Below are 24287 nucleotides of genomic sequence, written 5' to 3'. Positions count from 1 at the left end.
ATTACTTGGCAGTGCAATAAACGCTTGCCTCTCCAAAAACTCGTGCCTCTTCATGGTACGCCTTTTTGTTAGTTTTTGGGTGAGACTTTAAAGGCAGGACTACTCACTTACGGGCCGACTTCCCAGTTTGCCTTTACAGCCCGGGCAAGAAGCCTTCGTCCYGTGCCTCTGCGATACCTGCAGGGCGAGGTGCTGCGATAGAGCTCATAAAGCCACGTTCCTCACCAGCACCTTCAGCTTTGTTGCCCTGCAAAAGGCTGGCGAGCGCAAGGAGGGAGGCAGAGCGGGAGGCTGACGCACTGCCCAGTTATCTGTGTGGAGCTGAAAGGCAAAGGGAGATGAAACCGAAGTCTTGGAGAYGTGGAGCAACCTTCTCTGACCGCTCGCTGGTCATGGAAGAGGCCTGCCGAAGATGTCTGGCATGTTGGGGCCTTGCTGCTATGCGTTTCTTTTCGGAAGAAAAAATAAAAGCGAGAAGCGTTTGCATTTGACCCTCCCTATCAGCAAAACTCAGGGCAACAGTGACTCAGGCCTGACACAAACTCTTCTTATGAAACAGAAGTGACCAAGAAGAAAAGCCAGCGGGGCTAGATGCCCAGCACAGCTCGGCTCCTGCCTCCTCCCCAGTAAAAAGCATATTTTCCCACAGTGCTGCTTTCAAACAGAGAGCATTAATTGCAGCTGTGAGGCAGAAAACACTTAAAACACAGCAGTTACGTTATGGTGTGAACACACAGCCATCACTAGGAGCTAAAGAAATGCAGATTGCAAAACCACCTTAACTCTGAGCCAGGCTGGAGGTTTTGATTCAGGATCGACTTGAACATGTGTTTTCTCTCCTCTAAAGGGGATTGCTATTCTGGAAATAAGTATTTAGCAACCAGTGCTAGCTTTTGTTGTTGTCTGGAGTTCTTARAGTTATTGCTTCCCGAGAAAAATTCTGAAAACGGGCCCCTTAAAATAAAACAGTATCCCCCCCCTCCCAAAAAAAAGGCTGTATTGTCATGCATTCGAGACTTAGCAATAGGTGCCAAAAATGTACGTACAAATTATTTCTAGTGTTTTCTCACAGACTGAGCTTGCTTGCCAAGGCCCGAGACRGCCAGGAGAAGTCGGTATTTCAAAAGACGGTAATTTCTGACGACTGAAGGTCAYGCGAAGGGATAACACTTGGCTAGCAAATTCCTGACTTAAAAAACAAGCAGCATTTCGTCCTGTTGCGCCTTGCAGAGGCCCCCCTCCTCGGAAGAAGAGGGCCTGCAATGAAAGCAGGGCAAGAAAAGGCGGCGGTGGCGATGCACGCTGGCGGCCCGGCCGGGATGCGGGTGGGAAGCCGGCGCTTGGCGTAACTCCTCCCCGCCGCGCGGCGTGAGGCTGCGCTGGCTCCGGCTGCTCCCTGAACCGCGGCCGCCCCGCTCCCGGCCACCATTGCTTCCTGCCGAGCCGGAGGGGCCGCGGCTCCCGCCGAGGGGGCCGAGCGCCGGGGAGCGATGACGGAGGTGACGAGGGAAGCGTTCGGGCACCTGCCCCAGGAGGGAGGAGGAGGAACGGTGGAGAAGTTTGTGTTAAAGTCCGACAGCGTGAAAGCGGAGGTCCTGTCCTTGGGGTGCATCGTCGCTGCGTTGCAGACGAAAGGCAGGGACGGGGCGTCTGCAGACATCGTCCTGGGCTTTGACAGCTTGGAAGGTGGGTCCGCATCCGTTTCTAAAAATAATAGCAACAATAATAAAAACGAGGGAGTTTTTAACCAGCTGGGCCCAGCAGCGGGCAGGAAAAGGGGACCCCGCTGGCTCTGGTGCACGGTCACCTCCACCTGCTGGGGTGGCTCCACGTCCCTGCTCGGCTGGCAGCGCCGAGGGCCTTTTCTGCAATTTTGCACAGAAGGCAATGCCCCCGACAGCTGTTTTAATCGAAAGCGTGCGGGGCTAGCTAGCGCCTCGCTGGTCGTGTCCTGCGAAACGCCGGCAGCGCAGCCTCCAGGTCCGTCCGGTTGCAGTCCCGGCGGGCAGCGGTYCGCTGCTCCTACCCTTTAACGGCACGCTGCTTTTCTGACCAGGTTACACAAAGAAGCACCCCTACTTTGGGGCCGTCGTGGGCCGAGTTGCCAACAGGATTGCAAAGGGGAGGTTCACCCTGGACGGGCAGGAGTATCAACTGGCCCTCAACAACGGACCCAACAGCCTGCACGGAGGAGCCAGGGGGTTTGACAAGGTAAAGCCCAGCCTGGTGGGTCCAGTGACCTTCAGCCTCCAGGTGACAGCAAGGGGAGCCTTGGTCTTCAATCTTGACTCTTTAGGGACTKCTGGTGGGTTAATGTGTTGAACCAGCAAATGCCCCAGCGTTGCTGCCTGCCCTTCCCAGCCCTTCCCTTTCCCCTAGCTCCGTGCTGGACTGCTGCAGCTCCTGGAGCCAGATGTCACCTGTGCTCTGCAAGGGGCTATAGCAGCCAAATAGCTCCTCCCTCGGTTTCCTCTCTGGAGAGCCTTGCTGATAAGCCTGTTCTTTCCAAAACAGACAGAAGTTTCCACTTTCCTGAAGCCTGGGGCTTTGTCGGATCGAGCACATTGGTAGCCAGCAAAGAGCTGATCCAGAGTTTCCCCAGAGGARCTTGTGCAAATGTGCTGGTGCAGCTGGGTTAATGTTTTGCTTTGTGAAAGAACATCCAGGCTGACGGGACAAAAGTCAGAGCATTTGGTGGTGGTGAGGAAATCGCTTAATGAGTAGCACCAGCTACTGGCATCAAACCAGATTTCAAATCTGCCTCACTCCTGGCCCACGGGGCAAGCTCAGGTGTCTGCAAAAGGCCCTGCCACCTGCCCAGCCGCCTGCGGGCTGCTGTAAGCATGCCTGGCGCAGAAATTGTAAAGTCCTATAGCTGGGGCCTGGAGATGAGCACACAGCTCATATCTCCGCAGCTTGCACGAAAGAAAGCTTCTTCCCCAGTGCTCAGCAGAAACACACTGCAAGCGCAAGCTTGACCCACTTAAGCCAGATAACGGTGACAGTCCACGGACCTGCAGTTAGTGCTGACAAAAACAGCCAGAGCAAGAAGCCAGCATGTGTTATCTTGGTCATGTTGGCTGATTTTACTTATCTTGAAAACCTCAACATTGTGGTCAGTGCCTGGGCTGATGATGCAGGGGTTTTGGGGCTTTTGCGATGCGGATGGCTGACTGTGGCTGGTACAGAAAATATCTGGCCTTTGGGCTGAGATAAATTGTTGTATCTGCCTTTGCCTGCTGAATATCTGATGASCCTTCGGTGGAAGGATCATTGATCAATGACTTTTTGGAGCTGGGTGGTGGTACAGGAGCCTGCTCTGGCCATGTCACACGTGGCCCTGGCACTGCGGTGCCCTGGGGGCTGGTTGTCAGCAGGCACCTGAGGAAGAGTTTAAAGATGGTCTCTTCATCCCACAGTCTGCAGGCAGCAGCTTGCAGAACATGCTTATTAGCCTTTAATAGCTTTTTTATTCTGCAGATTTAGGTAGCTACTCTTCCACAAATGTGGAAGCACAGCATCCCATGGCAGTGGATCTCCATCTGAACTATGCTCTGCATGGGAAAAGGACCTGCTTTGGAGCCCAATTATTGCATTTAGCACTTTGAATTCCTGCTTTTGGTTAAAACATTGCCTTTTGGYAAATCTCATTTTGTAAAATCTGCACATAGCATGGAGGGGGTGATCTCAAGAGCATTGTCAGGTCTCTGCCTCAATCCTATCTGATTAGAGCTCAACTGTCCMATAGAAACATTGACCACAGCCTGCACCCTTTTAGACAGGGTAATACATGGACACCCAGGACAGATCCCCCTGCCCCATCACAGCAAGCTGCCTCATTTGTTCTGCTCTGCATGGAAAAACTTGCTCCCTGATGCTGGCCCCAGCTGACTAAGAGCAAGTTGGCATTTGCATGTGATTTTTTTCTCCTGCTTCCCTCTTTTTCAAGAAGGAAATGCAATTCTTCAGTCTTTCATGGTAGAAGTAGGTAGATGGTTTTCCTAGGAGAAAGAGCAGGGAAGATTGCCAAGAAAAACCTTTGTGTTTGGGTTCACCATTCCTTTGGAGCTTTTTGTGCCCAAGATCAGCCCTGCCTAGGGCAGGCAATAGGAGCACTGTATTTCCCATTGCTCTCCAACAAATGGCCTAATCCTTGCAGGTTCTCTGGAGACCTGAAGTTGTGCCAAATGGTGTCCGTTTCTTCCGACTCAGCCCAGATGGTGAAGAAGGCTACCCTGGCGACCTGAAAGTCTGGGTCACCTATACGCTCTGTGGTGGGGAGCTGGCCATCAACTATCGAGCCCAGACCAGCAAGACGACACCCATCAACTTAACAAATCATGCATACTTCAACCTAGCTGGGCAGGTAAGCATGGGGGTGGCCCCAACACCATAGAGTAGCTGCAGGGGAAGGACAGGAGGCCTTGGAGAAAAGACTTACCATGGGATTATTGGGACCAACATGCTGCTTTCCAGTAGTTCAGGCCTACTGGTAGGTGCCTAGAAAAGGAGGCTGGCAGACAAAATTAAGACTGTTTCAGTCTGTTTCCATCATCACACATGGGAAAGGCATATGCCCATGTAGAAGAGAGTTCAGTAAGGACATGGCTTCTGGAGACACAGGGGTGGGCATTGTCCTGTGGGTAGTGAGTCGGATGCAGCCTACAAGCTGAGACAGGACTGGCTCATGCAAGCAYGTGTCATCCCAGTGCCTTGGAAACAGATCATGAACTTTACAGAACCAAAATGSTTGAGGCTGGAAGGGACCGCTGGAGATCATCTAGTCCAACCTCCCTGCTTAAGCAGGGTCACCTACTGCACATTGCCCATGGTTGTGTCCTGACAGCTTTTGAATATCTYCAGAGAATAAGACTCCACAACTTCTCTGGGCAACCTGTGCTGTAGAACAGGTGCTCTGTCACTCATACTAAAGAAGGTTTTTCCTGATGTTCAGACAGAGCATCCTGTATTTCAGTTTGTGCCCACTGCCTTTCATCCTGYTGCTGGGCATCACTAAGAAAGAAGAGTCTGGCCCCATCCTCTCTGCACCCTCCCTTCAGATATTTTTAACACATTGAAATCATYTCCCCTCAGCTTTCTCTTCTCCAGGCTCAACAGGCCCAGCTCTTGCAACCATTCCTCATAGCAGATGCTGCAGTTCCTTCATCATCTTCATAGCCCTACACTGGACTCAGTCCAGTAGCTCCATGTCTCTCTTGTACTGAGGAGCCCAGAACTGGACACAGTACTCGAGACGAGGCCTCACCAGGGCTGAGYAGAGGGGCAGGATCACCTCCCTCGTCCTGCTGGCAACACTCTTCCTAATGCACCCCAGGAGACCATTRGCCTTCCTGGCCACAAGGGCACATTGCTGGCTCATGGTCAACCTGTTATCCTCCAGCACTCCCAGGTCCTTCTCTGCAGAGCTGCTCTCCAGCAGGTCACCCCCCAGCCTGTACTGGTGCCCAGGGTTACTCCTCCCTAGGTGCAGGACTCTGCACTTGCCCTTGTTGAACCTCAGGAGGTTCCTCTCCGCACAGCTCTCCAGCCTGTCCAGGTCTCTCTGAATGGCAGCACAGCCCTCAGGTGTATCAGCCACTCCTCCGAGCTTGCTATCATCAGCAAACTTGCTGAGGCAGTTGGTCCCCTCATCCAGGTCATTGATGAAGAGTCTGAACAAGACTGGATCCAATATTGACCCCTAGGGGACACTGCTAGCTACAGGCCTCCAACTAGACTGTGCCACTGGTCTCGAGCCTCTGAGCCCYGCTGTTCAGCCAGTTCAATCCACCTGTTATCCACCCTTTTTTGTGGGCAACCAGGAAGTGTCAATCTCTCCTGGTCGTGGCTCCTCAGAAGGATAACAGGAGGTGCAGAATTGGCATCMCCTAGCAGTGGGCTAGCTTTTCTTAGCTGTCTGCTGTGAGCCTTTCTGAGACAACATGCTGAAGACCTCTGTCTGGATGGCAGAGCTGAGATCAGCTCAGCATGTAGATGGCCTGATCAAGAGAAATGCCCCTATAAAAGGGGGATGTGATGGATCCAAGGTTGTGCTATGGGGCAGTGGCAGGACCAGGAAGGCGTGCAGGGATCCTGCACACCAGTCTGGAGTCCCATCAGCTTGCCTGCACTGTATCTCAACCCTGTTTCTAACTGGGCTTAGAGGAAAGAGGGGAAACACCATCACTGGGCAGGGAGTACAGGRTGGTGCAATTACCCTCAGATCTGAATCAAAGGCCTTTAAAAAGGTCATAGATAGTGAGAAACATCCCAAGCCCTCCACGCAGGGTGTCTGCTTATGCAATTGCTCTAATGATGGCTTTGCAATTAGTTTAGTCTCGGTTTGTCTTCCCAGCAATACAGTTATATTAACACGTACAGCATGCAACTCAAATGTGTTTCCAGAGGAACAGGAAACCGTTGGGCATGAAACTGCAGCTCAGATTAGGCAGTGCTACGCACACTCAGCTTTGATCCTGCCCCCCATCCAGCCCAGCAAGTTTCTTGTCAGCATCCTAAGGCCACAGGGGAAGAACAGGAGTGCAACCCCTCTGCATCATGCAAGACGACCTGGGATGATGTGTCTCCCCCACTGTTACTTTCTCCCTACTTTTGCCTTCCCCAGGTGCTCAGGGTCCAGCCTGCTTTGGCTAGTCTATCTGCAGCATGGTAGCACTTGGCAAGGCAGAAGGTTCAAACAGATCATCCCATCCCTGCAGGATTTAAAGCCTCTAGGCCCCATGCAGACTTTTGCTGGTGCTGGTKCCTGTGCCCTCTGAAGGGGAAAAGGTAGGAGAAGAGGAGACACTATTCCAGGCAGTACCAGACCCACTCCAGTGGCACCATGGAGCATCACCTCCCAGCTGCRTTTAGGGCTGCAGCACATAGACAGCCCTCAGATGGTTGAGCAGCCACAGCAAGTATTTCCCATCCTCCTACAGGGCTCACAGGACATCTACGACCATGAGATTTCCATTGAAGCTGATTCTTACCTGCCTGTGGATGACACCAAGATCCCTACTGGTGAGTGGTGTGAGACTCACTGCACACGGGGGAAGAAGGTTTCACAGATGAGCATTCAGGGGTCCCAGGGAGAACAGGTCTGGAAAAAAAAAGGCTGTGACATGAGTCCAAGGGGCTCATCCAGGAGACACCTTACCTGCAGTGAAGTGGGTTTGTCCCCTGGTTTGATGCTGGCCCTTGTTGCCAGTCGACAGCGCCCTTCGTGTGTGCGCGGCCCCCCCCTTGGGTGGGTTTTGGCTGCGGGCCCTCCAAAGCTGTTGGGATTTTCAGCATTCGGGAGCCCGGCATCGGCCTCCCGTTTTTCGCCTGCTTTAAGCTAGCTTCGATGTCCTGTGTGCCTAGAAGAGGAGCGTTAACAAAAACCCGCGTTTTGCATGCTAAGAGGGTTAATTAAAGAAAGGTGCCAGTACCGCTGCTCCAGTGTAGAAGGCGCCCGTCAGCCTCTTGCACGCAGCCGGGCGTTGGGGGTAAAAAGGGTGGAAGAAGATGCTTTTTTTCCTTACTCTCCTCCCCCAACCCTTCGTTTCGGGTGGCTTGGGCTTAGCCCTCCAGCAGCTCCCCCTGAGCGCCGGCTTCGGGGCTCTGTGCAAGCGACCGCAGCGCGCGGCGGGAAGAGCAGCTCCCGCCGCGAAACGAGCCCGGGCCGCTGCCGAGCTCAGCCCTGCCCCGAGGCGGCCGCGCGGCGCTCACGGGCCCGCTCTCCCTGCCCAGGGGAGGTGGCGGCCGTGCGGGGCACCGGCTTCGACCTGCGGGCGCCCGCGGAGCTGGGGGAGCACCTGCAGCGCTTTCACCTCGACGGCTTCGACCACAACTTCTGCCTGAGGCCCGGCTCGGCTCGGCGCCTCGCGGCCAGGTTAGCACGGGCCCCCCTACCCCCTCCGGGCTCGCCGGCCACCGGCACCGCGCGGCCGCCGGCTCACCCGGCCTCTTGCGGCGGCGCCCGCAGGGCTCGGCACCCTCCCACCGGCAGGACCCTGGAGGTGCACACCACCCAGCCCGGCCTCCAGTTTTACACCGGCAACAACCTGGACGGCTCCCTGAGGGGCAAAGGCTCCGCCGCGTACCCCAAGCACTCGGCCTTCTGCCTGGAAACCCAGGGCTGGCCCGACGCCGTCAACAAGGTGAGCCGTCCCCGCTGCGCCCGGAGGGCTCTCCCGAAAGCCTTCCGCCTCCCCAGGCCCCCTGGCAGCCCCCCTGCCTAGCTAACGGGGGTGGCGGCGGCAGAAGAGCCTTGCCCACCGCCACCGGAGGGGAGCCGGGATTTTAGATCCGCGCTGCGGCGTGGCCGCTCCCCGCCGCCGCGGGCTTCTGTGCTGACGGGAGCTCACGGCGGGCAACGTGCCGTTTCCTCCCCSCAGCCCCACTTCCCCGACACCCTGCTGCGCCCGGGAGAGGAGTACAACCACACCACCTGGCTCGTCTTCTCCGCTGCCTGAGGCCTGGCCGCTCCCGCCGCCACAAGGAGTAAGTGCGCCCAGCAGGTTAGCCAGAAACCCTGTAAGAGGCACAAAGCTGCTTTCAAACTCTCCTGGATGGTGCGACAGATCCAGGGACTTCTTATTGCTCCTGCAATTTTTACTTTTGGATCCTGCTCACTGTGAGTTTAACCCTTGTCACCGTGTCTGCTACTGTCCGCTCTGCGCAAAGCTTTTGGGTATTGCTCAGCTTCGCTCCGGGGTAAGAGGTTTTGCTCCCTCGGGAAAGGCGCAGAAAACGCTCCATTAGGCACCGAGCAGGCCCCGGTGGGCGTGCGTACGCCGAATACACACAGCAGGGGATACGTGGGCAGAGCGCGTGCGAGGACTGATGGAAGATCCCCATCAGCGAAGTGCTCCGAGCTGTGCCCACCCCTCTGCTTTGCCCCAGCAGCTAGGGCTCAGGTAAGTGCCAAGGTCCCCTCTCGAGTTACCAAGACCACAAAGCTGGAGCCCTGGGTCCAAACACAGCGTTTACAGGGGCACGAGCAGGGCTAAACCCAAGGAAAGCCCAGCCAGAGCCTGCGAGACAGCTGCAGCCCCGTCCCTGGTCCTGCGTAGAAGGTGGCACCGACTACTGGTGCAGAAGAGCTTTGCGGAGGCCGGTGTGCTGCGATTATCCCACCTGGCCGCCTCTGACTTTTCTCCCATTTCAAAGGCAGCAGCAGTAACTGCACAAGGGCCTATTTTACACTGCACCTCTCTGCTGCGGTGAAGCAGGACYGCTCTGGGTATACAGCTGCTGAAGAGAACAGCAGGCCTTACGTTGTGTTTCCAAGCAAAACGATGCCTGTCAGCCTCCAAACCCTAAAAACAAGGAGAGGGCTGATAAAACCCCCCAAATTTATGAAGTTCATAAGCATGAAGAATGGGCACTGTCACCGTGTTTGGAACAGCAGCGCTCGGACTCCCTGCTGCCCCTCTGCCCTGGGGACGCACGAGTGACCAGCTGCAGCCYAGCTGCCTCCTGTCGCAATGCTGCTGCGATGGGGCTGCGCAAAGCCCCGCTTCCCCATCCTCACCAGCAGGTCGGGGCRAGCGCTGCTTACGGGACTGAACCTCCTCCAGGTGGAAGCACCCGGCCCCTGGTTTCACAAACACCGCAGAGACTCGGCGTGGTCAGATCCTCTGCCGCTCTCCGGGCGCGCAGAGATGCACCGCCGGGCTCAGGGTTACCCCGACAGCGCTCGCGCCGACGTGACCTGCTGTCAAAGCACCCAGGTCCCCCCTTTCCAAGTGCCCAGGAAGAGCTCCGCAAGCACCTCGGGGAGCCTCTGGTCAAACCCTGCCRAACCTGGGCGAGCGCTGAGGCTGTGCTGCCGGGCGAGCGGCACAGGCTGGGGGAGGCAGCATGACCAGCCAGCAAGATGCTCGTTTTTGGTCTCCGGTCACAGTCCTGTGAGAGCCCAGGTCCCAGGAAGCATTTGCCACCGCCCCTTCTCCAAGCCTTAGCTGCGGGCCATCCTTCGTTGCAGGCGGCAGATGCGCAGCCTCTGCTCGCTAAGCCTGCGTTTAGCAGAAGCCCCGTCCACCATGGAAACCCGGGCTCCACCACTCCATTTTCCATAGCATCTCTGGGTACTGAAAACACGTACCAGTACAACCGCAGTGTTAGTTGGCAGGTTTATTGTGGAGTAGGTTTGCCTCAAGAGTACAGAAGAGAAAAAAAGCTGATCAAATTCCAGAGCGCTGGTGCGAGTGACCCCTCACTGGGTATGCTATAAAACAGGCAGTCAATACACAACCAATAAATAGTCCGAACAAACAACAAGCTTTCGGTATGTCTGATAAATCATTCCAGAGTGGCGCATGTCACCTCCTGCTCTCCCTTTGCAGTTACGCTGGAATTTCATGGATATCGCCAGAATATTGATCATCRCACCTAGCAAACGAAACACTAGTGCCCATCGCTATGCACCAACGGAGCGTCCGACGGACACCGAGCACGGCAACAGTTAGGATAGTCACAAAGGCCAAAAGCTTTGGCTGCTTCACTTAAAACAGTGCTGCGCTATGAGACACTTTCAGATCCTGGACTATTGGCTTGTASATCGAGAAAGCTCCATAAAGTCATCTTTGGACAGAAGGCCCGTTTTCTGAAAGTCACGGGGTACCCAAGGTGTGACTGAAGTTAATTTTGTGATTTTTGTTTTTTGCTTTTAAGCAAACTCTGTTACAGTTTATGCATTTGAAGCAATCTACCATTACCTGTTTCACTGGAAGACCAAATAGCCCTCACTTTCCCGGTCAGTGCTTGTATAGACAGGCTCGTAAGCTTGCTTTTAACACTGAAACTCACGTCTGTTTCTGTTAGAGAGCTCATCATAGTTTAAGAAAAAGGTTGTTTTTCCCTCCAACTACCAATTTCTTTGCTGACAGTCTAACCTTGTTTCCAGTCTTTTGGTGTGATCAGTGTCAACAAAGTGCCTTATCATGCAATTTTTGACGATGGAATAAGCAGAGTTTGACACACGTGTATACAAATCATTAAGCCTTCAGCTACGGATTTGTTGTACAAAACTGGCTTCATCAACRAATTTGACTCCAAGATCTGGGCTGCTATAAAATTGTACCATTTTCAGTGCACCAGGTTAGAATTGCTGAGGCTGGCARGCAAAAATCTTTCACTTTTAAAAGGAAAGATAGAGTGCACTGCAGGAAGACCAATAACACATGTTCAGAAGTTCCTTCAGAAAGTCTTGTTTTGTTTGGTCTTCCCTCAAAAAAAAGGAAAACGTATCTTGAGACATTTTAGGATTTTTTTTTAACCTCAGACTGAATAACTAAAAAAGAAAATGCAAGAARAGAAAGTAGCAATCATTGAGTTGTTAATGATTTGTATTCTGTTTAGATATTTCTGCGGATGTTATTTGTTTTAAATATGCCAGTGTTCTGAAAAAAAAGCTCATTCTTTAYATTTTTGGACATTTGTTATCACACTAGTCCAACCACCAAAAGCAAGCATTGCAGAATAAAAAATAAAACCATCAGGGAGAAAAAAAAATGAATGCCCTTTAAAGATCACAGAGGAATAAAAAGGGCATATGCAAATTTTTAACCATCCGCAAACASAGAAAATGAATTTCAAATTCAATTTCAAAGAAAGCAGAAACCGATCCTATCACAAAAGACCATTCGACAATAAATGTGAAAAGTKACTAGCCTGAGAGACACTAGTCATTGCCATTTTAGACATATTTCATCCACGTTACATGGCACACAGTGAAAGCTACCCGAATGTTAACAGAAGCAGCAGGGTTACTACAGAGAAGTTTTAGTTAAAAATACACATTTTATTTCAATGTGCCAATAAAAAAGTCCCACATTTTCATATCACAGGAAGTTAATTCATACAATAAAAACAGGCCTGTGCTAGTCTATTGGTGTGACTAACTCAGAAGACCCAGATCATGCCAAATTTTCGTTGATATACTCTTCTATCTACATTCTTACATTTACAAAGACACCACAAAATCCCTTATTATAATGTAAGCAAAATAACTTTCTTCCCAAAAGATTAAGTTCATAACTTTAATCCATTCTTTCAGGACTTGCACTTCTTTGAGGGCTTCCTGATGGTGAACGACTGAAAGGAAAAAAAAARTCACAGTTAAAACTGCAATAATGATATATAATTCACAAATCCAGGAAAAAGGCAAGAGAAAGATACCTTGGCTACTCCAGCACCCTTCAAGCACTGATCATCAATTAAAAAAAAACAATCACTACTTACAAAATTAATGGGCTGATTATTTCCATGTTAGAGAAAATGATTTACTAYAGAAAAAAACAATGAAAATATCTATTTGTAACAATCCCAGTAAGAAGCAACTTCTTCATAATTAGCCATATTAAACAAAGTCTGCCTGTAAACTCCTAATGTAGACTTCCAAATTTTTGCATTTTTCTACTGTGCCTTCTGTAATACCATTTAAACATGATCATATGTAAAGTAACAGAGTACTACTGACGCTGATTTTCAATGTAAGCAGGGTATTTCTTTACTGTTCTGATACAAGAGGTTGTCAAAATCTCCTCTCACCTAATATGGTGATCACTTTGATCTATAATGAGCATTYGTCCAACTCCCATGTGATTTTTGTGAGATTAGAGTACATACAGCAGCATTTTTAAATGGTAGGAGGAAAAAAGGTGTAGAAGTTTTAGAAGAATGTAAAAATCAAAGCAGCAGCTTGCAGGGCAGAAAGGTGACCAATGTGCAGGACACACTTTGGCAGAACTATAGCTATTCTAAATACCACATATCTCCTCCCTACAAATCCTGAAGTTCCTAAGTTGTAAAAATGAGCTATTAATGACTTAAAATTAGGAAAAAAGTGCTGCTGACTCTGTCATTACGTGCAGAAGCAGAACTATTTACCAGCTTACTGAGGAAAAAAAAAAGTGTGATTAAGAGTAGTAAGAATAATCAGATCGAGCTTCTGTAACTGACTGCCATGCTAGGTTACTCCACTGTCTTCCTAATTTCACTTAGCCTTTAATGAGACCCAAATCTGATGCTGACATTTATTCTGAGCCTTGGGTTCACTCTTACAGTCTCTGTTCAGTAAAAGTGGTAGAGAACTGAAATAACATAGCAGCAGTCAAATGCAAGACATAATATGGCTATGTAACCAATATCTTAGGGGACTGCTTTACAGTAATAGGAGCAGTAACCACAATCACATTATTTTTATCAGAACAAAATATTTCAACAAAATACCTTTCTAGCATTTTACTACAAGTAGCAGTAAAACTCCTCAACACAGATCACTGCAGATACTAAAATGCCAAATTGACATATTCTAGGCTATAAGGAGAAAAATCAACATACCTTCTCTTTGGAGATGGTGATCGGGACTTCGATCGACTGTCAAAACAGAATACAGTCAATGCAACTTACAGTTAAAAATGGAACTTACACATTCAAGAAAGTAARTATCTTAGAAATGTATTTATCGTGGGCAATCGAGCCTGACGAATGGCAAAGTTATCAAAACAGCTTTCACAATCGTARGAATTTGCAATTGATTTAGTCAAATTTTAAGGAACCATCTTCAATAGAGAGAACACTGGAAAGTAAGGGGAAGAACTGAGGTGAGGCTTTGAGACAAGAATTATCATCATAGATCCTTTCTAGTATTTTACTAGCAGCATTAACAAAGCTAAGGCCTTTTATCCGATGGATAATGAAATTTAATAGAATTCAGCACAACAGAATCAGTACTGTGATAGAAACCACAAAGAGCTAATGAAAACAAAGAGGTAAGGAACATATTCCAAATACCAGCAAGGTATTTCTATAATCACAGTCGTATCTCTAACAGATCAGCTAGGCGCTCCCCCCCCCCCAAAAGCCCCCACATACAAGTCATAGAATTAACAAACTTCTAAAATGTAACAGAAGCACTGATCCAAGGATCAGGCTTTGTTAATCATGAAAAAAACAATACTGAGTTCTAGACGCCACTGCAGGTTTTATCTTTTTATGCTCACCTCTTAGCTGGGGAGCCAGATTTAGATCTGCCATGAGACCTAGACCTACAACGAGACAAAAATACAGTTCAGACATGCACATGCCTATGTCTGAGACAGCAAGATTCACGCTAACTGTGTAAAAACTGTAATTGAACAGACAGACTCCTACAAGTTTGCAAGCCTGATCCTGCTAAGTTTTAGAAGAAAGCCTTCCCAATTGATGTGGCACCTGTTYCTCAGCATTGTGGCACCAGCTGATGCCTGATGTTTGCTGATGCCAATGACAGAAATGCATAAAGTACCCAAGATCAGACCAGTATGCTCTCAAAACTCACGAAAAGCTATGTTGTGAACTTGCCATTTTTTCAGGCTYGAATTACATCTGCCACTACAGCTAAAAATGGCTGCAGGCAGCATGTTCCTAGTAATGCCTTCAATTCAATGCATTTAATCTGTTATATACACTTGCTAAAAATCTTTTAAGTTTAATCCATTCTGAAAAGACTGTCAAAAATAACTATCTTTTTACAGTGAGATTGCTGCAGCAGAACATTACTAATATTGCCTACAAAAACAACTGAAATTAATTAGAGTCATCAAAGGAAGTGTTCTGCTTTTCACATCCAAGGCTTTCCACAGCTACTTCTTCCAGATTTATGCTTTAATGCTGTCAACCCAGCAAAACCCAGGATGTAATACTTCAAAGTTTAACATTTAGCGCCATGCATTCCTTTGAACCCATCTTTCAATTGCCTGATATGGAAATGTAATAGTGACTTCATTAGAAATTAAACACCAACGTTTTGCCAATTTTTAGTAATTCCAGTTCTGAAATTTCCTCTACCATGATCAGTGAAGATGCATTTAAAATGAAAGAAGTTTCACAATACGGAGTTCAAAAACTACACTAACAGTATCCTATATGCTTCAGAAAATCATCCTGACACTTTAACACAACTCGTGTCAAGATTCAACATAGTTCAGCAACAGGTAAGGAAACTGCAGCTGACCAAAGGGCACTGCTTAACTGACTCAGGTAGTTTCCCTTCTTTTTTTTGCTGGTGTTTGTTCATGCCAGTGTTTCTGCTCTTAACGAATCCATCTCCTGGTCTTCATCTGTCCATTGCCTAAAAAAAAATCCTCTCATTGCCTGATCCTCCATCATTTTCCCCCCTCCGCCTTTCATCACTCAACACTCCTGGTTTCAACTGTACGCTTTTCCACTTATCATCCCTTTAGCTACAGCATTCCTGTGTTTATTTTTATTTTTTCACTGTTGACTACTGTGTTAACTATTTCAAAAAGCAGTTATTAGAGCAGAACAGCAGGCCCAGGTATGGCCTGGGGAAAAACAAACAAACAAACAAACAACTATCCTTCACAACAAAACTTCAATTTACTGTTATTCTCCTATGACATCTCCCAGAAGACATCCAGTCAACACATCAGCCATGCTGTTCTTGACAAGTTTGCAAGCATACCCTACATTCCTTTACTGTCGAAAGATTAAATCACAGTCTTGAAGAAGACAAATTATTATTATTTATTTCTTTAAAAAATGATGGTTGTACTGATGGTTCATTCGATGGTACAAAATAATTATCCAAAATGTTATATATCTCAAATTTAATTCAACTACCACAAATCCACACACTGTGAACAGTCATGTATTTAAGATAGCTGGAAACAGCCGTATCACTCAAGGCACAAGTAAGCCCTTCAAGACTTGGCTGTTTACATATAGTAATGCCTTARAAACACTACCAAAAGGACATTTTAATTTTTGACAAATTACAGAAAGCATCCACAATCTCTAAACAAAGCACTTTTCAGATTAATACTAATTTGTTTGCCACATCAGTTAAGTGATAATGTAAACCAATCAAAACTGTGCTACTGTTTACTATCACGACCCTGATATTYATACATAAAATAAACACAAAAAGAGAAAGAACAACCTTCTGTACTGTTTTTTTACAGCTTTCAACCCACATATTTGCGGTGAGAACACTCAACTTTCTATGAATATTTAAGATCGAATATGCTAGCAGACCTTTAAAAAACTGCTTCTAAGTATCCTCCAACACTACAGAGATCTTACCTGCTTCGTGGCCATGTAACAGATCTGGATCTAGACCTGGATCTGGATCTAGACCTGAATTAAAAATTAAAAATATAACATCAAAGAATGCAACTCAACTAGAAATGACAACTGTGACAACACTACTTAGATTGGTATCTATATATTGAATGTGATACCTGCACGATTACTAGATATTTTAAGACATCAGAACTAATCATGGGACTCACAGCTGTGYTGAATTAAGAATTATTAATAACTTTTTAAAGCATTCTCATTCTGASTAATTACCTCGATCTCTTCAAGGAACCTGATCGGGACCGGCGAGGAGAGACAGATCGAGACCTACGAGGAGAAAYGGACCGGGACCTACGATAGGAAGCTGATCTTGACCTGCAAAAAGTTAATTAAATTATAAAACTGTAGTTCTTTTCTGAGGAAAAAAATACACTAATAAAAGACAAACTTAAGCACACCTCCTACCACGACTGCGACTGCGYGACCGAGAATACCTCCTTCCTCGGGACCTCGAACGGGATCGAGACCGGGACCTAGTTTTAGGTTAGAGAAAACAGGTATCAGCAGACAGCCCCAGCAATCACCGCACGTGAGCCTCTGCTGAAGTCAAAACTTTCAGACAACTAAAGAACTAGCATCTGTCAGTTGGAAAAAATGCCTGGGCCTACTTGTCTTGAGCATTTTTACTACCTAGAAAAATGTTAAAAGCTGAATTACATTGCAGAATTACATTAGAATAGAAAACACTGTAATGTGTATTTAAAATAAACCTTGCAAGTTTGCAGGTCGACCCTCTTTGGCCCAAGGTCTAGCAGATCTAGACGATCTAGAAGTATCTATAGCCGATCGCTGCATCTAGGTGTTCTCTTCAATCTAACGACGATCAAACTGACAGCCCAATGAGCCAGGGTGAGGCTTGATTGACGCAAGAAGATTTTTCTAGGTGGGAATGTGGTCAATCTGGTGTTCCTCTTTCTAAACCGGAGGGGGGGCCCCAATTGAAAGCCAAATTTACTGTTATGGCGATCACCGTCTCAAATTTTCTGCCCTTAAAGAATGAGGTGAAGCTACGTGTAGATGGCTCGAGGGGATCTGGCCTCTTATGCTGATCACCTCAAGGTCTAGGAGGATCTTAAGTGTCGGATTTGCAAGGCGCCTCAGCATGAAATCTTAAGGCTCGTGACATTCTGAATCAAGGCGACTGACTCAAACGAAGAAACCTGAAAGGTTTTGACCAGGTTGATTATTAAGATAGTAACATTCGATAGAAATAGCAACAAATTGTAATATATGCCTATACATTTATTCTAGCTTTAAAGTTAAAAGAAAACTGGTGTAACATTCTCTTCTTTGCTAACAAGAGCTACACAAGAGTTAACTGGTGAAACAACCCAGCCGCTCCGGTCCCACACATACCTGCTCCTCCTTCGGCGACTGTAGCGATGACAATCATAAGCATAGTGGCCTTTCTCRCCACACTCATAGCATCTGTCATTAGGGTCAAAGGGGCGCCGTGCTGGAGGCCTGTCATAGCGGGAGCGACGAGGCATCCCTGTTGACACTTCCACTCTAACCCTGGAGCCACAGATCACCCTGGAACAAATGCACGATAGCTAGAAGTTAACTTATTTTTTGCCTATTTACGGCAGAACTATGCAAAAGATAAATTCTTTTCTTCTCTGGTTTTAAATAGCTGCAGCTTCACAGACATCCAAAATACACACATACTTGCCATCGAGTCCACGGACAGCATCTTCCGCATCCCTCGGGTCTTCAAACTCCACGAAGGCAAACCCTGGCGGRTTCCTCGCGATCCACACGGTTCGCAGCGGCCCATAGTAGCTGAAGGCTCTCTCCAGCTCGCCTTTGCCCGCGCCCGTGCCTAGGTTCCCCACGTAGACCTTGGTCTCTGCCAGAAGCGAAGGCCGTATGAGCAGCTCCGGCCCCCACAACGCGCCCCACAGCACGCCGGTGCTCCCACGGCGCGGGGAAGCAGCCTCCCCCCGCTCCGGGCGCCGCCATCTTGCTCTGCGTCCCGCTCCCGCCTACTGAACTAGCAGCGACACGCGCGCACCCCCTCCCCCCACTGCCACTGTCGCAAAATGGCGGCGGCGACAACGGCCGACACGGCCGTCTCGCCTCCCTCCCCGCCTCACCGACCGCCGGCGGCTCCGCTTCCCTCGGTAAACCCCCCTTTCCGCAAAGCTCCCCGGCGCCCCTCTCTCCCCGCCTCGCAGCCGCCCGCCTCTCGCGAAGCCCCGGCCGCTCACCGCCTCCATATCGGCCGTAACGCGACATCCTAACGGCTGCGCCAACCGCCTCTCCCCGCGCGCACGCGCCGCCGCTCGCGCCTCCTCCCTCTGAGCTCTCCGCTCCCCCCCTCCCCACGCGGCGCAGGGCGACGCGCATGCGCGCGAGGCGTCGGCGTTAGCGTGGCGCGCGCCCTCGGGGGCAGGGCGGGCAGCAGTTGCCACGGCGACGGCGGGAGCCGGCGGTGAGGGTGGGGGTGCGTCGCGGCCGTTGTGCCTCAGGCGCGGGAAGGAACGGGCTCAGGGGCGGYGGCGGCCGCCGGGAGGGCTGTCCCGGGGCGGCGGAGCCCATCGCGGCCTGGGAAGTCGCCAGAGCTGCCCTGCATTGCTTACTTAGGTCCTCAGACCCACCGAGAGCTTCCATTAGCGGTCCAGAGCTGGGAGTGGTGCGGCTTGGCACCCCGACCCGGCTGGGGCTCGCGAGGGGAGCGCTGGAGCAGCGGGCCTCTGCCCTGGCTGCCGTCTGTCACGGAGGGCCGCGGGGCCACGAAAATCTACCGCCTGGCTTGGCGGCTTACAGGAACTGAGCAATGAAATACCAACAGTGAAAAAAAAAATCATTAAGGACTGAGACTGAGAGAGACAAAATTAGAGCCAAAGATGTTTGCATTCCTGAGTATTTTGCCCAAAAGGGACCATAAGCAAAACCATCTAGTCTGTCCTCCATAAAGGGACTAGTTAGGAAGCTGTTTAACTAACTGAAACTGAAATGTGTTATGCACATATTTATATGTGTGTATATGTATACAATTGTGTGTGTGGGGTATATACATATATATACATATACACACATATATATGTATATACCCCCCCMCACAATTATGCYCCTACTTTCCATTGCTTTTATATCAAAGATTTCTCACAGTGCTGCTTTGCTCTTAGAGTGAACACAATCAGATTTGCTAATGCATGGTTTCTAATAAACTAAAACTTYGAAAGAAAATAACTGAATACTGTAGCATGCATCATTCATGAATAATCCCCACTGCACTGTCCACATAGACTTGGATCTTCACAAAAAGAAAAAAAGGGATATCGCCTCCTTAAATCTGCAAGAAAAGGTTTTATACCTCACATTATATATATATATATGTATATATATATATTCTGCCTGGATCACAAAATCATCACATATTTGTTTTCATTTAAATTACTGAAATTATGCAAGCTTGTTTGCTTYATTTATGGAAAGTTTTTCATTAGTAGCCTTCAAATAAAGCAACTTTCTGGAAAAAAAAGTTTCTCATCTTCACAGCTGCACAGGAAAGCTTGTAAAGACAATTCACAGACAACCCAAAAACTCAAAACCAGAGGAAATACGTGAATATATTTTAAATAGTAGATACAGCATGCATCTGCACATATTTATGCACATAGATTGCTTGGAAGAGCTTCAGCCACGATTTTGCGTGCTCTGAGTTAGCGATCCCACAGTACTAACAGGAAAATCAGCAAGCCGAGATGATTTTAAGTGGGGCGGAAAGCAGGAAACCAGGTGCATTAAATGCTACACCACACACCTGGTTTTGCAATTTGACTCATCTCGTGTCTGTGTGTGTGTAAAATATATATATATATATATATTTATATACACACATACATTTATAAACTGCCCCAGCACCGAGCATTTCTCTGCCTCAGAAGCCTCCTATTTTGTGCTGAACAAAATAAGGAAGAAGGGGAGGGTGTTTCCGAGCGGCAGGAAGTGGCAGGCCGCGCTAGGGAGCGTGGGTCCTGGATGAGCTCCCACGTACCCTTCAGGGGCTGGGGAGCGAGCAGCCAGGAGCCCCGCGTCGGTGAGCGGGGATGTGGGTGCGGGGCCTGGGGGTCCCCGGGAGCCCAGCTGCACAGAGGCTGGGCTGCTGCAGCGGGGGGAGCGGGACTGCCGCCCCCGGCCGTGCCCAGCTCCCTGCWCCTCCCTCGCTTGCTGTTTTGGCTGGGAGCAGGCAGGAACAGCGGGATGGTGGCTCCAGCCTCCCTCTGCCCAGGGCAGCATCAGGGAGCCTGGAGGGAGCAAAGGCAGGAGCTGCCCCAGCCCTTTGTCCTCCTGCGCTGCGCTAGCCCCACCTCTCCCTCCAGCCCCTTTCACGGAGGCGTATGGGGCAGGGGCACCTGTCTGAACGGCCCCAAATTGAAACAGGAGCGGCTTTGCAGGGGATGAAGGCAGAGCGTGAGTGGGGGTGGATCACAGATAACACCCTTCCACAAGCCGTAGAAGGGCTTGGAGGCAAGCGATGTCCCAGCGCACAGAGCAAAGGCAGTAATTTTCTACCCTCCGGGGCTGCGATCCTGAAGGTTTCATAACTCAACACAATGGCACTAATGAGAGTGTTTAATGCTAACTAACTAGAGTGTTTAAAGTATTCAGTTAGCAGAACAGTGATTTTTGAGGCCTCCTTGTGTGCCTTTAAGAACAAATGAACTGAGACCAAACTCCAGAGAATTGCAGCAATATGCAGAATACTTCAGTGAATGTTTGTAAAAAAGAAAATGAGGGGAGTGGACCTTAGTTCTAATGTGAAGGGTCAAAGCAGGGAAATTAATGACTTCTGCTAATTGCTCTGTCTGTTTCTTAGGTTCTAAACGTAGGAAATATGAATGACTGGCAAAGGAAAAGCCCTCTAGACTGGCAAACATATGTGAACAAACAAGTGAAAGTTGCAGCAGCTGAGAAAAACGAATATGAAGGATGGGTCTTAACAGTTGACCCAGTTTCTGCTAAGTAAGTACCAAAGCTTTTATTTCCATAAAACGAAGCAATAACAAGTTTTTTATGAAGAGAAAAGAGGATCCCAAGCCTGAGGCAAACTTGGTTGGAGCAAAAACTGCACACTGAAGCTCTGTGCCATCTTTTTTTTTTAATTTGCATGGCTTAAGAGAAAGGGATATTGCAGGTGATAATGCCAGTTCACCTAAAGCCAAATTGATCTTCTTCTTAGAACTGATAATTTAGGGGAGTAGGCAATACCTATAAGCTTCTTTGCTCTGGACTCATGCTGACTTTACTGTGGATCTGGGGTTAGTACTTTAAATGCTGCTCCCACATTTAGGGCTGCTTTTAATAATATACCAAGCCCTGCCTCATAAAGAGACCAGAAATGCTTTTAATGTGTTAGGTGTTACTGAAATCCTTGTTCTCTGTTGAGCTCACATCAATGCCCTGCTTTCCCCACTGCCCAGGTACTACTGGGGATGTAGTGCCTGTTTTGGGGCATTGGACAGGTACAGAAAGTGGTACCCACAGGTCCCTCTATCTCAAGTGAGTAGCATGAAAACAAGGTTTGAAAGAAAGGGTGCACCAGGGAATGGGTTGAAATTTAGCAAAAATTTGCTCTTTGCAGTCAGAGCATCTTCTTGCCTTTTTGGTTGCAAACATGTCTAACATGAGTGTAAGATCAACACTAGAAACTGTAAAATATCATGTCCCTTGATTCTATTTCAGAAGAATTGGTTGCTGCTTCAACACTGAATGATCAGAGTAGCTCTGATACTCTAATCTTTTGGGGTTGCTTATGCATTTTGGTAGGAACACTCTATGCATCTATGAGTAATTCTGGGGATTGTCCAGGCTAAATCATGGCATGTTTCATGAGGTATTTCCAGAAAAATTGTTTACTCAGTCAGCAGTGGCAACAGTAGACTAGCAAAGCGCTAGCATCAAATTCAGGAATTTTTTGTCCCACAAGAGAAAGAAAGTGTTTTCTGTCCTSTTCCTTGATTTATGTGGAAGAGATGCTAGATGTAAGTGCCCTCGGGAAAGATCAAGCAAGAGCCTTCACTGCCTCTCAGCTCAAGCCTGAACCTGCTGTGGTGTGTTCCCATCATAATACTCAAGCTATAGTTTTCAATTAAGAAGCTGGCAATATTCCTTTTTTTAAAAGTAATTATTTTAGTAATGATCAACAACTAAATATTAATAATTAATGATTAAAAGGTTCTGATGCTATGTTGTTAGCTGCCACCATTGCCTTCAGCACTCAAGCGTCCAATGTATGAAAGTACTATTGTTTTTTGAAAGCTGGAAGACTTAAGGTGCTTTTGAAAAGGTGGGAATGCTGCCCCAAAATACTTGGATTCCCAGCCGTGATTTTGACACATACTTTAATTTTTAATATAATGTTCTGCTTGGATAGTACCTAGAGCAGTTCTATAATCAGGGCTGGAAGTTACCTCAAAAACCTCACACTTTCAGCATTTAATGGGTATGATAATGCTTTTCAAGAAAATTTCTGGATACTCAATATTGCCTACAAATTTGGGCTACACTGAGCACTTACCTCTGAGATTCTTGGCCTGTGTTTCTCAATCTTCAGTTAATTATACTCAATAATACGTCCTTTTCTTGGCAGTATTGTCCTTGCAAAGTTTCCAGAGAATGAAAAGGTGGTAATTTCAGTTGTCTTGGGCCATGCTATCCAGGAGGTCGAAATACTTAAAGAAGCGGACGATGACATGAAGAAACGACTTTCTCGCTTATTCATGCCTGAAGAGAGCAAAGCTTACAGCCCAGAAGAGCTGGAAAAGAAGAAGAAAAACTTGAAGACTTGGCTAGAAACAAATCACATCCCTGTAACAGAGCAAGGTGAATCAGGAGGAACGCTGTGCGTCGCAGGTGTATTAACTGTTGACCCACCATATGGCCCAGAGGAGTGCAGCAGCTCCAATGAGATTATTCTGTCTCGAGTTCAAAGCCTGATACAGGGCTATCTTGAAAAACAACAGTGATGTCTGCTGTTTAACGCGTTTATATTCAGGCATGGGTCTACATGTCCCGTTTTAAGAACTGTCTTGGATATCTATATTCACCGTATGCAAAACTGCTGGGTTTAGGTGTTTTTGTTGAGTGTTGTATACTAAGAAAAGGATGAAACAAGCAGTGTAAACTAAAMGCAGGAAGCATTTTTGCATGTACTTTTATTAAAAGCAAGCACTGGATAATTAAATTGCAATATACTTATGAGATTTTGTGACAGTATCATGAAAGATCAAATGAGAAATTTAAGCTGTTTTCCTTTGCCTTTAAAATTAATTTTGTCCCATTTTCTAATGGTGTAGGCATATTTAAATGAACTGCTTGCCATTTTTTTTTTCAGAAAGAGGGTATCTGGGACAAAAAAGATGAATAAGCTATTTAAGTTTCTTTGTGATACTTGGAACTTCCCAAACCAGATGCAAAATTTGTTCTGATTTTTTTTCCCCACAGCAGTTCTCCTGTTTTAAAACATGATCTGTAATACAGGACCAGATTTTGTAACATTATTAGGCGAGGTAAGCAGGATTAAAAAAAGAAAACATTTCCTACTTACATTTGCTATTTTAGAATAATGGTGGTTGGAAGACTTTTGTTCCTTACAAAGAGATTTTTCTTGAAATTCAGTAAGCTTTTTTTTTTTTTCCCTTAATGTTTTGGAGCTGTTAGGTTATGCCATTGCTGCAACACATAATGCAAAAATCATTAAGTGATTATTCTAGAGATTATTAATCCAGACAGGAAGTTTTTATGCCCTTCATTTTGCAGGTGTCTGCAATTTGTTGCAGACAGAGTAATTTGTTATGTACCATTGCTACACAGCACCAAAGGCTGCATTATTTTGTGCACAGATACATTAAAGGCCCCCATTTGTGCTCTGGTTCATTTAAAATTACTTCAGCTCAGTCAGGTGCAGGTTGATTTTGCTTAGAACAAAAACCCTCATCTGTTTGTATCCTTCTGTGCCCGTTCCCCTGCTGTTGGTTCCTGAGTGGTTAAACTGCTTTTCTCCATGAGCGCATCCAGAGGTGCTCTGACTGCGCTGCCGAAGGCCAGCTGGGACGAACCCGACCCGAGAGCTAKCGCCAGGACACGTTCCCCTCCTCGAGAGAGCAGGCGCCCGCCCTCCCCGGTCCCGGCCGGGCCGCGGAGGC

At 47.9% G+C, this 24287-nt stretch overlaps 3 protein-coding genes and 1 non-coding gene across 10 annotated transcripts; 3 read left to right on the top strand and 1 right to left on the bottom strand.

The window, feature by feature from the left end:
- Nucleotides 1-1226: 1226 nt before the first annotated feature.
- Nucleotides 1227-12454, top strand: GALM (galactose mutarotase). Of its 4 annotated transcripts, XR_014896635.1 has the most exons (9): nucleotides 1227-1686; nucleotides 2057-2211; nucleotides 4160-4366; nucleotides 6942-7023; nucleotides 7735-7876; nucleotides 7970-8144; nucleotides 8382-8487; nucleotides 10335-10617; nucleotides 12047-12454. XR_014896635.1 is itself a non-coding variant. In XM_085311414.1 (8 exons), the coding sequence occupies exons 1-7, from the start codon at nucleotides 1491-1493 to the stop codon at nucleotides 8457-8459; spliced, it is 1035 nt and encodes a 344-aa protein (XP_085167540.1). In that variant the 5' UTR covers nucleotides 1227-1490; the 3' UTR covers nucleotides 8460-8487; nucleotides 12047-12454. The 4 variants fall into 4 exon arrangements, 3 of the variants coding, with proteins under 3 accessions (XP_085167540.1, XP_085167529.1, XP_085167546.1); XM_085311414.1 differs by lacking the exon at nucleotides 10335-10617; XM_085311403.1 differs by lacking the exon at nucleotides 12047-12454 and having other exon boundaries at nucleotides 10335-11829.
- On the top strand, nucleotides 3192-3376 carry LOC146601128 (U2 spliceosomal RNA). The gene has a single exon (XR_014896721.1). It is a non-coding gene; the product is annotated as a U2 spliceosomal RNA (small nuclear RNA).
- On the bottom strand, nucleotides 11771-18445 carry SRSF7 (serine and arginine rich splicing factor 7). Its single transcript, XM_085311433.1, has 9 exons — nucleotides 18345-18445; nucleotides 17803-17983; nucleotides 17491-17667; nucleotides 16533-16607; nucleotides 16348-16449; nucleotides 16078-16131; nucleotides 13995-14039; nucleotides 13333-13368; nucleotides 11771-12084 (listed from the first exon to the last, which is right to left on the bottom strand). The coding sequence occupies exons 1-9, from the start codon at nucleotides 18370-18372 to the stop codon at nucleotides 12030-12032; spliced, it is 753 nt and encodes a 250-aa protein (XP_085167559.1). The 5' UTR covers nucleotides 18373-18445; the 3' UTR covers nucleotides 11771-12029.
- On the top strand, nucleotides 18168-23326 carry GEMIN6 (gem nuclear organelle associated protein 6). Of its 4 annotated transcripts, none has more exons than XM_085311444.1 (3): nucleotides 18168-18257; nucleotides 20960-21105; nucleotides 22733-23326. In XM_085311444.1, the coding sequence occupies exons 1-3, from the start codon at nucleotides 18177-18179 to the stop codon at nucleotides 23106-23108; spliced, it is 603 nt and encodes a 200-aa protein (XP_085167570.1). In that variant the 5' UTR covers nucleotides 18168-18176; the 3' UTR covers nucleotides 23109-23326. The 4 variants fall into 4 exon arrangements, with proteins under 4 accessions (XP_085167570.1, XP_085167587.1, XP_085167596.1 ...); XM_085311461.1 differs by lacking the exon at nucleotides 18168-18257 and adding an exon at nucleotides 18477-18574; XM_085311470.1 differs by lacking the exon at nucleotides 18168-18257 and adding an exon at nucleotides 18557-18580.
- Nucleotides 23327-24287: the final 961 nt, after the last annotated feature.

This window comes from Rhea americana, unplaced genomic scaffold (assembly GCF_003343005.1).
Source record: "Rhea americana isolate MKP2758 unplaced genomic scaffold, rheAme1 scaffold_109, whole genome shotgun sequence".
Classification (NCBI taxonomy): Eukaryota; Metazoa; Chordata; class Aves; order Rheiformes; family Rheidae; genus Rhea; species Rhea americana.
The sequence above is the reverse complement of the archived record's forward strand: the minus strand, read 5'-3'. Positions and strand labels throughout refer to the sequence as shown.